We start from the raw sequence: 13,361 nt of genomic DNA, 5'->3' as shown, positions 1-13,361 counted from the left end.
ATTCGAGGCTGTTTGTACTGTAATGTAGATTTGCTTATATTGAAGTAGTGGCAAAGGTAGAAAGTATGTATAAAGACATCTAAAACATTTTTCTAGAACTCCATTGCCTTTATGTACTGTCTATCTCCTCATGTTGTGGCAGTTCAATAGCAGTCTTCTGGATGCATGCTGAAGAGGTCATTTAATGTACAAAAGATTCTTGAAAATTCTACCGAAAACACTGCTTTAGGCAAAGATCACCAACTTTTTTCTGGCATCTCTTGTCTAACTTATTTAAATAAACCAGTACTTTTGGTTGGTTGGTTTGGTTGTTAACAGTTTAGGAATTGATAAAATCCACCCTAATGAAACACTGAGGTTAAAGGGCTTAGCTGTTATATGTCATCACTACGAATGGTAAGGTAAATGCAGAATTAAAGAAAAAAAAATTGCTGCGATTTTAAGACAACCCTATGTGTTTTTTATGTGAAGAAAAACTAGACCAGTTCTAAAATCTTTTGAACTGAGATTATGGTGTAAATCAATGCACTGGCGTTGCAATAAAGTGGTTTACTTGACCAGATGTATTCTGTGGCTTGAAATCTAAAGATAAATCGATTTTTTTTAAAGCTTGTTATGATCTTTCTTTCCTTCTTTTTCAAGAATAAGTTTATATATCTTAAACTTCTTTTATTAACTTTATTAATCTTTTTTTAACAAGTCTACTGCATTCTAGTGTTCACCTTTTAAAGCTACAAGATGATTCTAAAATAACTAGCAAAATTAGTTATATCAGAGATGTTAGGTGTCATAAAGCGTTCCGCCACTCATATATAAAATGAGAACTGTCATCAGTTAGTATATCTACTATAACTACCTACTGCCATACCTTGCTCTAACTTTATGCAGGCAATTAACTCATACAGGTAACCTACATAGATTTTAGTTCCAAAAAGCATTGCAATGTATATTACATTAATTTCTAAAGTTGATATGCTAGTTATGTTCTAGTGTTAGGTTATAAAATTCTACTTCATTGTAATCACTTGGTGTTGTATAAAACTCATGCACTCTGTGGCCTTGTACAAGTAGTGCTCCAAAATGCATGTTTCTGTTAATAGAACAATATTTTTCTAAACTATATCAGCACATACAGTAAGTAGAAAAAAAACCCACTCAGCTTTATCTGTATTTCTCTATAGGCTGTGCATGGACAACCAAATTTATGAATACAGTCTTATGTTTTTAAAACATAAGACAGCTATCTGAATATCTGCTACCTGACATAATGTCACTTTTTTTTTTCCTCTTTGCTACATTAAATAAATTATTTCTATTTCAAATATCACTTTCCTCGCTGAGGGATGAATGAAGAACTAAAGCTGTTTTGTCAACAGCTTTTCTGGATTAGAGTTGTACCTATAGCTGTATAAAACATATGCTATACAGGGAAACCTCTTAGAACAGTGAAGTTTTGTTAAAGAAAACAGCCCAGGGCCATTTGAATATGTGGACTTTCAAACCAAAAATTATGCTTTAATCAACACCAACAAAATCTTTATAAGGGTGGGAATACACTCTTTAAGGGCCATGTGCTTGTCCTCTTCTGGTTGCTTAGCAAAAGCTAGTTCTGGTTTAGCTGGAATCATTCTGCTGTCATTGCATACTTGCCACTTCTTTAGACCCTGGCATAATATAAGAAGGAAAAATGCTACTGTGCCTCACCTGGTAGTCTTCCCTGATTGCCAGATCTCCCTTTACATATGGCTTTTTAATATCATTATAGTAGCCTGGTTCAGTAGCCCTGTTGGTTTCTCCTACACATCTAATCCAGAGGATTATTATCTAGCTACAAGACATTTCTTGATTTTTGTATTGGCCAATGTGAAAATTGCAGGTCCAAATATTTAATAATGCCTTCTATCAGCTCCCGCCCACATACATGGTGTTCTGGCCCCAGAAATGAAGAAAATTAATTTCCAAATTTGGTAAAGAAATTTGGGGGCGGTACAGTCTCCATGCATTGCACAAAGTAAATGTCACAATTTACTGATAGAGCAGTGAATCCCAAATGAAAGTCTGTTCCTCCAATAAATCTCAAAAGGCTCCAGCAGTCTAGGTTGAACTGTAGAGAAATTTATCGAGTTCTGCTGTTACAGTCTGGTCGTATTCCCCTGCAATACATGCCAAAGTCTTGTCAGATCTTTTTCTTTTCCCTGCACTGCACAATACGTGCCTTACTTTTCTGTCAGTACTTGAGAGTCTCACAGTTTTGCATTCACTGAGCTTGTATAACTGTACTCTTCACTTTTTTTTTTTTATGGAGTTAGATTTAATTACATGGTATGTACATTACTAATATTTTTGGTGTGCTTTTGATTTGTTTGCCTTAAAGTATTGCTGAATAGGGAGCTACTGTGAGGATGGTCCAGTCATAGTGAATTGTATGCGTTGGTGCTAGTGGATAGGACCTGAATTTGATTGGAGTAAGTGAAGAGAAACAGGCAGGAGGTCTGGGGGAGGAACTGAGAAGGGATGCACTGAAATGAATTTAATGCTTGCCCAGGATTCAGAGTGGCAGTCTGAAAAAGCACATATCCTGTTCTTCAAACAAAAATGTTTCTGTGAGCATCGTATTGTTTTATCTCGTATATCATCTCTTTTAGAAGGCAGCCTGTGTAGATTATTTAGGAATTGTTCTCATAAAGCTTCTTGAATATGAAAAGAAGTGCTTTGCCTTATTATTATTTAGTCCTGTGAGTAAAAAGAACTATACTACTTTGTACTGGAAGGGTAAGAAAGTCAGTCATGGCCCTCTTGGGGTCTTTTTCAGACTTTCTTGGACAAAGGTGTAACATACTATTCTGTTTCTGATGGCCTCTATTTCTGGGTCAAAAATCACATTGTATGTAAAAACTGAAAGCTCAGCTACAGAAAAGGACTCTTAAACTGGGATTTCAGTTTTTGCCCTTAGTTTTGAATTTAATCCTGAATATTGTTTGAAGATGATGTCTATTGCTCTGTTTTGCGGTGGTTTTATATTTCCTGCGTTTCAATTCTTGCTCCATTGAAGAAATCAGAAAAATCTGTCCCCTGGCAGATACATGCAACTGCAAGCCCACTCACATATGCACAAAGATATGTACAAATAATCTTAACCACTTTCATTGAAAGTTTGGTTGCTTCTACGTTTTGATACCTTCTACCACCAAACATGGCCCAGGAAATCTATCTTTTTAAAATGTGCCAGAAAGCAGAAGCAGTCAACCTCCATGTAATTTCTTAGACCACAGAGGGTTTTCAGGTGATTTGACAGACCCTTCCTATCAAGCAATTAGACTGTTTGCTCCTCATCCTTTACCTTTTCCTGGTATTGAGAGAATGCTGAGAGATTGAAGGCCTCCCTTACTTACCTCACATTTTCCCCAAAATTTCATTGCAAGTGTACTGTATTCTCTGATTTCTTTCTTTCCATCTCAGTTGGCAACGAGGCCTGTAAGCCACACAGTTACTTCTGTAATGGATATTCACCTCATTCTTGATGCATTGTCAAAGCGCTGCACTATTAGCTTACTAGTCTTCCATGCTACTTCAGATATTGAGTTTTAGGTTGATAACAGCTCTTCTCCCCTTTTAACAAGACAAGTTTCTCACACTTTCAGATTTTCATGCAACAGATTTCACAGTTGCTTTGGCAATTACTGAAGTTTAAAAAAAAATAAATTACTTTTTACATTGTTTGCTTTTAAAATAACAGCTGACTTTCACCGGTGCTATTCATGTTTTCAGGTATTTTCTTCTATGAGAGTATATGAACATAAAAAAAACCAACAAACCCACCCACCCCACCAAAAACAACTCCCCAAAATTTTCATAGAGTTGCGACAGTAGGGACTCATTTTAAAGTGGAAAAAAATCCAGTGGAAGACAGAGTGTAAGCTTACCACTAGATGTTTCTATATATCGTGTATATAGCGGTTTCTCATGAGATTGTTTGGATATGAATCAAAGAAAATGTATCAGGAAACTTTTACATAGCTCCAGCTTCATTAGAGTAACTGCAATGCAGCCCTTCTCCCCGAGCCATGGCCCAGCTACCTTTCTACAGGTTTATGTCAATCACTGTGGCATTAGGAAGCCCTACTGTGCTAACTTTCTTGTCCATTTCAAGGAATATTTACACAGAGTTGAAACCTGATGTGGCCGCCTACTACATGAAAGGGTGGGTGGGGAAAGACAGGCAAAATTATCCCAGGTGTCCAACAGGGAAAATGTCTTTGAAATAAAATCTGACTGTGTGTTTTCTCTGAAGGCGAGAGAGACACGGAGAGTTCTGTAGTGCAGATGTACGTAAATAAGCTTGCTTAGATTCTGGTAGTGGTCTGGTCTGGGAATCATGGAAATCGCAGTGGATTTAGCAGCTGTGTTCCTCTGCTGGACTGTGAAGGTTTTGCTGAGCTGTGTGCTCTGCAGCTAGGTGATTACTAAAATGAGAATGTACTGCTGGAGCCCTGTGCACTTATGAGATGTATTTTATTTTTTCTTGTGGAGGAAAGGAGAGTAAGTCTGTATGCAAGAACGTTATTTTGTTTGCCTTTTATTATTTGTCATGCTAAGTGTTTATAGTTGACTACATAAAAAGTAGAGGCTAGCAAGGAGGCCGGGAGATTCTTCATATCTCAAAACAAACTGCAAGTAAAATGTTTTCTTGTGGGTGTAATCACTTATCTGGATCTTCTCTTACTATTTTAGGCAGTGAAAGAATTTACAGAATAAATTATATTTTTGAACTTATTTAATATGCACTAATATTATACACTACAAAATTAAAACCTAATATAGCTTTTTTATGATGTAAAAGTAAGATCTTTAAGCTAATTTAACCTTTTTTCCCCCCCACCAGGAATCCTTAATGATCGGAAAACTCAATGGATCATGTTTTTATAATCTACAATATTTTTACCTTGACTGTGCTGTAAACACATGGAGGAGCTGTAAGTAAATGTTCTGTACTGCATGATGAATTGGATTGCTACAGTCTGGAGGAAGGCAAAATAATAATTTCATTTCTGTGGTGATTTGCATAGCTTGTGGTACAATGCCAGAAAGACTAACGGAAATGCTTATGGATACATGGACTCCATTAATAATATTATGGATTACTGTCCTTCCTTCCATTTATATGGCTCCAATGAATCAATCTCAAGTACTGCCAAGTGGATTCAGTACAGGACTGAAAAGGCTAACTGAAGAACAAAGAGTTTTGAACCGTTCCAAGAGAGGCTGGGTTTGGAATCAAATGTTTGTATTAGAAGAATTTTCTGGACCTGAACCAATACTAGTAGGCCGGGTAAGGCACAACTTTTTTTTACCTCTTTTTTTTCGCCCCCCCCCCCCCCCCCCCCCCCCCCCCCAAGTATGTAAATGTATAGTATGTGAAGGTCTTTAGTCATTTGGACTCTTCTAAGAAATTCAAATTTGAGGTGCTCTGTTATTCTGAAATTCTTCATTAATATCCATACATTTGTGCTTTAAAGGTACTTCATTTTTAGGTTATGGTTTCCTGGTTAGCTAACCTGCTATTTACAACAAAATTACACATACTCCATTTGACAAAAATATGCAGGCATATACACTTCCTTTCTTTACTAATATTAGTCACCACTCTTCAGCTCTGTCAGCTGAAGATTTTCACCAAAGCAGCCTTTTGTAAATGTTCGTATTTATTCATTCAGAAAGGTTTTTACACCTACAGATCATTCTCTGTTTCCAGCCGGGTTACAGAAAAGTTATTTATGTTCTGAGAATCTGAAAAACAAAAAAAGGATGTGTGTTATATATAGCATATTACAATGTACTAGTTTTTAGAGAGGTCCTGATATGCACACATATGAAATAATAGTGTTGTCACAGATTTTGTAATGTACTTTCAAAGTTGGGAAGTTTATAATGTTTTTCTATGTGTCCTAGCTTGGCTATTGCCTTAAACCGTTGGTTGGTGCCATGCTTTAACTTACTCTGTAGTTTGGTGTGTACTAACTTCAGTCAGTGAATCAGCATTGCACTTTCTGTAAAAAGATATCATAGGCTGTCTGCATTCATCAGGAATTAATTATCTTTAAAATTATTCTTAGAAAAGAATTTTCTGTTCCTAAATGGGTGTTTGGCCTATAGTGAGCAGTTATAAATACTTGATCGTTGTATCACTAAAGTTCGGATCCCTTCAAATCACCAGGTACATTATTGCCATATTACCTGGCTACTGAAATTGAGTGAAAAAGAAAAAAAAAAACAACCCAACAAAACCCCCCCAAACAAATCGCTAGTGAACAGAAATTACAGATATCAGTTAATTTCATGTAAATATTGGAAATTCTATGGTTAAAGGAATAGGATATAGTATAATATAGGTACTGTCAATAGCTGTAACTATTGCTAAAGAAAACACAGATCAAGTGCATTCCTAAATTTTCCCTAGTGTAGCCACTTTCCAGTCAAAAGTTAGCATCAGAACGTGTAATGAGTTTTATATCCAGTGAATTTTGAGTGCTGTGTTAATTTATATTTATATCAGGTATTATACATCCGTTCTCATTTGTATTTCTGCAGTTAGTAACATATCACAATGTCAAAGAGATCGTGATACACTTACTTGAGATCTTAAAATATTTTATCCACCTTATTCTTTTCAGAATATTTTGGTCAAGCTTTTAAAATTTTTTCGAGTTGCTTTTGAGTAGCTGAGGAGAATCCTGAGTTTTTAGTACTTCTATTTTCAGGGTGTATCCAAGTCTTAATATTTCTACAATATTAGTTTTTTTTGGTGAGTATAATATCCTGAATTGAGTCATCAGTGAATAGAAGTGGGTGTGTTAAACTAAGCCAAACCAATGAAGACATTATGCCATCTTCTGCTGGCATTTTGAATAGAATTAGCTACTCTAAAATGCTGTGACAATCTATTTGTTGAGACGTCTACCTAATTAAAACACTGCATGATATAGATGGAAATGAGAAAAAAGTGACATTTGCTCCCCTAGGGAGAAATGCTTGGTTTTATTTATGGAAATGGCTTAAAATATTCTTGTAATTTTTCACACTCTCCAGAAAAATAATCCCTATTTCTGACTTATTTTTCTTTCCTAAGGTTTACAAGTATTGTGGGTGCTTTCAAACTCTGCTGTAGTCAGTGGGAACAGAGGTACTCCACATCTTTCAGAGCTGCTCTTAATTCTTCCTGACTATAAAGCAGCAGCTCCCTCAGTCACAGTTCTTAGCAAGCCCTCTTGCCGAAACTTCAAGGTATACAGAATGTCACCACCAAAATGCTCTCCTCCTTCATGAAGCTGGGCTATAGTTTGTCCTCTGTCACCCTCATCGCATTTTTATCCACTGCAAGTTAAAAATAACCTCCTTTTCAGAACTCACAGTAGATTTGCATTTACCTAGTTCCTCCTCATCTCTTTTCTGCTTACACTCTTCCTCCAGCCTTTCAGTTTTGCCCCCTGCCAAAGGATTTGCACACTTGGAATATTTCCCTCATTCTGTGACGTTCTTTATCAACTATTTTTTTGCCCTCTGACTTACCTTGATTTTCTTTGGGGGTTTTTTGGCCAGCCTTTGAAAGAAGGACACTCTTTAAAATACGATATAATGAATTGATGTAGAGAGGCTTAACATGGTGGATACCAAATATGTATGCTACCTATCTGCTGCATTTTTCTGGACATATATGTGCTTTTCTGACATTATAGAGACAGTGTTTCTTATATGTGCTTTTTTACATGTTCAAAGTACTAGTATAATCTAAAACAAATTTATTGACAGTTAATGTCCCAAAGTAAACATTCTTGAAGCAAATCTAGTTATGTAGGTTTGGGCTGCAGTTTTCTTCCATTTCTACACTATTTTAGAGTGTATATGGTATGTTTTGTGGTCATATATTATTTGTACAATGTGATTGTACAACGTAATTAGGTGCTCTGGATATTAAATACAAAAATATATATTTTTTTCACAATCAGAAATAATATACACACAAGCAGAATCTATGTTCTCAAATGTACCTTTAAAGCCCACTGAAAATTCAGCTCTTAAGAACTGCTCAGAATAATATTGATACTTAAATAACGGTTTTTATGTCAGTGGGTGGAAAGACACTGAGTAGAAGCATTTGATTCTAATGGAATTGAAATGTATGTCAGCAAAATAAAACTGAAAATTTAGATTAATTATAATAAATATAAACAATACAAATCACTTTCAAAATAAAAGGCGGCATATAGAGTGTACTAAGCATTCATTCAATTAGTTAAAAAGATGTGATACCAAAGTTTCTGAAGTACAGCGAAAGTTTAGCAACACAGGGTTTATAGAGATATGTAATACATTTTATTAGGCTGCTCCATTTTTCTGAGAGAAACAGCTTCTAGGCATGAAGACCCTTCTTCAGAATTTTAAATGTTGCAGTACAACCACACACTCTTCAAAGGTACTTATTTATTGCTATTCTGCACAAATTTATATTAATAAATGCATTACCAATGTATTTGCTCAAATAAATGAAAGAATCTGGGGTAAGACTGATAGGGTATTTAATGTCACTTCTTTCTTAAAGAGTGGCCATTTTTTGGATGGCTTGAGTAAAGGACAGGATAAAATCTTTTGCTTTCAGTCTTGAACTTCTTACAATGAGTTTGAACAATATGCACTTTTAATATCAATTTTAATATTTATATTCAGTAGGAACAAACTCAAAATATGCAGCTCTACTTGAGTTCACACATCTGTAAAAAGTGTATGAATCTTACTTTTAGGGTGATTTCTGAATTTCAGATTTCTCCATAAAATGCTACAAACGTTCTAGTTTTTCTTTCTTGTCTGTATTAATACTGCATTTATTTTGACAAATGATATTGTAATAAATTCCATATTGTTTTGATCTGTACATGTAGAAATGTATATATGCATTTTGAGAAACCTACACAGTAACCTTTTTCATGTTCCTGTGACATACTTCAAATGAGCTTGGTTTTGTTCACAGCAATACAATACAGAAAGATAGATTTACAAATACCTTTTCGTACTTAATTTCCTTCTTTTTGCTTCATCCATAGAAACAGGTACATACTTTACAAAGCGAGTGCATCTGCTTTAGAGGACTCTGTACACTGCCTAGCGCTGTCAGCAGTTTGCAGGCCTCCCAGTGGCTGACAACCTCATTGGAGTGTAGAGTGATATGTCTTGTGACACTGCATGCCGTCCCTGTGGACTTGGTTAGTTAGATAGAACTTTTACTTGATACACACTGCTGCATCTCTGTCTCCTCTGCATGCGTATACAGCACCATGGCAGCTGCGCTGTGAAATCTGTGGAAGGGCAAACGCTGCTCTTCTTTCACAGGAGACAGATACCAAATTTACAAGAAATAGGTAATAGTGTTTAAAAGCATTAGGAAACTAGGTTCTGGGTATCTAATTGTAGCTCCTGTTTTATGGAACGTGTTGTTTGTGATGTTTTAAATGGGATAGAACCTACTTTAATGGAAGTTTTTAAGCAAAAACCTGGGATAGTTTGATGTGTTAATAGTTGTCGTTTGTAAGTACAATGTGTGGAGAGAACAAAAGAAGGCATGAAGGTGACAGAAGTTTTTGGTTTCTTTTTAATTTAATTATTTAGAAAACCCCTAACCTTCCCCAGACTTTTTGGTATTTACCAATTTCAAGTCCCAAAGTAATATATTGCATATTTTGCATGCAGTCTTTGTGATGAGAGATTTGAAAGTGAGCAAGCCAAGGAAGACCTGCATCTTTCACAGGCACAGCTGCTGTGTCACATCTGTGGCCTGTGGTTGGCAGAAGAGCTGTGCTGGCTCTTGAGAAGTTGCTTTGAAAAGTCGGGACGGGGAGGACACAAACTAGATTGAGTTACTGAGACTCAGAAAGAACGTTCCTGAGTCAACTTTTCAGTGTCGTGTAGTCTCAGGTAGACATTTTTTATCTGTAACTGTGGAGTTTTTCTTCCTTGTTTCTCACTTACGTGATGTGTGTCTTCACTCTGATAAATGCAGATTTTGTTTGTACGGCTTGTAGGATGAGCGAGCTAGGCAACTTCTGCTTTTTAGAGCAATGGAGATTTTTCACTTGATGTATGGGGCTTAGGTTCAGGCCTTTAGAGGAGAAATAATTTTCCTGTAGGAGGAGTAGAAGAAAGGCATCATGTTTTCACGGTTAAGTGCTTCAGGCTGTGCTACTGCAAAAACCGAACCTGGAAATGCAGAGAGCACTTATAAATAGCTTCAAGCTGTATGTTCTACATTATACATGTTTTATGCAATCTTTGATTTCATTGCCAACATACATTTTATCTCTTAACAAGGAAATGGTAAAATCTTACTTGTTTAAAATCATAAATAGTTCTGTTGAAGTACAAGTGATATATATATGCAAAGTAAACAAGGTTTTAATTAAGCAAGTTCTTTCCATATGCTTTCCTTTTTATTCCTGCATTGAGCTTGTGATTATAATGGCTGCCTGAAAGTACTGTTGTACTCAAAGTGATACAAACCCGTAATGTATACAACTAAGGCTGTCATTACTTTAGGTGTGAATTACAAGTTGTTTCCCTGAATGGAAGAAATCATTGTGAAATACAGGTGTAGTATAGACCTAGCATAAGTTTCACAGGGTATAACATGGTCCTACATTAATGTATCATTAAAGTTTTCACCATTAGAACAGCAGAAATCAGAACACCATATTAAATAGATTCTTCTATTTTCCTTCCAATATGTGCTTGTATGTTTTGGTATCTATGATTTAAATGCAAGCCATAAAATATTTAGTATCTGAAATGTTGCAAAGTCAACGCTGCTTTCTAAGGCCTAGATTTTTGTTGTTGTTTTGCAACCATAATTATACGCTAATTTTCCTACATATGTTTAATAAACTCCCAGCAGCTGAAACATACCATTTATTTTGCTACTGTATTCTTCATGGAAAATACTAATTCCCCCTGCCTTTTGTGTGCTTCTGAAGGAGAAGAGATGCCTATATACTTCATAGAATGCTCCAGCTTATATGGTCTAAATCAGTGTGGTAAGCCGGAGTGTCAGTAGTTCTGAGAAAAGCTCTTTGAGAAATGTTGCTGCAAAGACAATAAATATACTATACAACATTTTATAAAAGCCTGATAAAAGTACTGGTTTTTAAAAAAAATATTCCTGAGCCTACACAAATTTGATTTGGGTTTTGTTTTTATTTTTCTTTTAATTAAGTAGGAGTTCAAAGAAATTTCTTCTTGGAAAGCATGAATTTAAAGAAGGAAATTTTGACTGAATTGAGCCAACGGTATGTAAATTCTCTAATACAGTATAAAATAGTTTTCATGATTTTTCTTAGAGTTGACAAAAAAGACGTATCCTCAGACTACAAAATCTCATTGCTGTATATTTCTGGGAGTATCACTAGGTAAGGCTGAACACTTTCATGCTCCCTTATCTCTAGTCTGGGGGCATGACATAAACACATTTTAAGTAGAGTCACAACTTTCAACACTTGTATGTCAGCTAGTACAACTGCACTGGTGATAACCAAAAGGCATTTCATCAGTTGCTTCCTTTATTTCTGCTTCACACTATTATGGTAAGAGAGTAAAAAAAGTGGCACATAATAGGTACCAGTATGGACCACCAATGTGGTAAGCACTTAAAGGAATGCATTATAATGTCAAGGTACTTATGAATCCTGCATGGTAAAGGGTCAACCTACAAAACACCAAGCACCTTCTGAGCCCTCTGTGTTTTCTTTACTGAGGTGGGGACACCTCAGTGATGTGATTAACATCTTAAGTTTAAGACTTCATAGACAATAAGCATGGTATAATATCAAAGAATTGAGTTGAGATTTTTGTTTTAGTTTTTTTTGTTGTTGTTGAAAAGCAGAATGGTATATATGGGGGGATATGATTTCACTGTGTGTGCTTAGGCATTTGGATCCCCTGATGTTACTTTAACATTATTTGCTTAAATTTCCTTGTCATGTTTTTCTAAAGCCACAAAGATTTCTAATCTGAAAAAAAAAGTAGCTGTTATTGAGAATTTTTGTTTGTTTGTGAAGAATTAGAAGCTTGCGTACTTTTATTCAATATATTGATCTAAACACTTTATCTTTCTCACAATTAATTGAAATGTTTTCCATGTGTGCATGCAAATTGCTGAAGTGACAGTATGAAAAATTAAGTAGAGCCTTCCACATGATATTACACAGATGCCCTATAATCGTTTAGTCTTTCCAACATTGCTTTAGTAAATGGTTTTCAATTTCTACCTGTAGGGCCCACCTCTGGTGCTGTCAGGATGCTTCAGTTCCAGTTGTCAATTTAACTACCAATTAGTGCCAATTGTGATGGTGGTGTTTTGCTAAAAGTTTATCCTTTCTGAACTTGACAAACATATTTCCCATAGGCTGCTGAAAACATAGTAGTGACTTCCCAAAAGTGACAGAACATGTTGCCTTTCAACCAGTAAAGTGAAAGAATTTATTTATTGCTTTCAGGTCCAGATATGATCCTTAATTTTTCAAGGATTTACGTAATAAAAACGTTTAAAATATTTTTGCATTAAAATGATAAATACTTTGGGACTAATTCCTTCAGTGTGTGCAGGCTTCCAGTAAGAGCTCTGGAGCTGAAGTAATTCATGAACTGAATTACATCTGAGAAAGGCTGACTTTTTAACTGGTGGATAGCTCTGTATTTTTAGGATGTAATAAACACACGTTCACCATAACTGCAAGAAAAATTAGTTTGCATGTGAAAATAATGGGAAAGAGCTTGCACAAATTTTGTTTCTTGAAAGTTCTGTTTTAAAAATTGGGTTTTTTTCCTATTTTAGTAAAGTGAAAGAAGAAAAAGGAAGGCATAATGTGTGTAGTGGAACAGACCAAGGACTTCACAGCTGAGGGTCTTTTATTTGGTTGTTGATGAGTTTTATTTTTTTGGACAAGATTCGGATGTTGATGCTATGCAATTTAATCTGGATGCAAAGCAGTAAACCTCATTACGGAAATAATTTGCTTCAATTAGTATTTTAGGCCATGTTTAAAGGTAACTGTTATTTGAAATCAATGTGTGGGGCATTGAAAATAAATGTAGATAATTTCCCTAAAGATATTTAAGCAAATATTTATGTATCTGAGCAGCCTTTTGGCGATCCCTGGGGAACACCTGTGGTGATATAGAGTAACATATAACTTTCTTTTTTCCTTGAGGACTCTCTATTAGTGTAAAGATTCTCCTTCCATAATTTCTTTCAAAGCTTTTATTTTACAGCAGTCATGCCAGCAGCTAAGAAAAAGTAAGTGTAGCTTTCCCTGGGGACTATC

The 13,361-nt window shown here is 35.5% G+C and overlaps 1 protein-coding gene across 3 annotated transcripts in view; it reads left to right on the top strand.

Moving 5' to 3' along the window:
* The window catches only part of CDH8 (cadherin 8), a 214,081-nt gene that overhangs the window by 71,819 nt on the left and 128,901 nt on the right, over positions 1 to 13,361 (top strand). For all 3 annotated transcript variants that reach the window (XM_056361148.1, XM_056361147.1, XM_056361149.1), the window contains exon 2: positions 4,883 to 5,329. In XM_056361148.1, coding sequence (XP_056217123.1) covers positions 5,078 to 5,329 — 252 coding nt within the window. In that variant the 5' untranslated portion in view covers positions 4,883 to 5,077. The remainder of the gene's footprint in view (positions 1 to 4,882; positions 5,330 to 13,361) is intronic.

Source organism: Falco biarmicus, chromosome 15 (assembly GCF_023638135.1).
Source record: "Falco biarmicus isolate bFalBia1 chromosome 15, bFalBia1.pri, whole genome shotgun sequence".
Classification (NCBI taxonomy): domain Eukaryota; kingdom Metazoa; phylum Chordata; class Aves; order Falconiformes; family Falconidae; genus Falco; species Falco biarmicus.
Note: the sequence above shows the minus strand (reverse complement) of the source record. Positions and strands in the feature narration are given on the sequence as shown.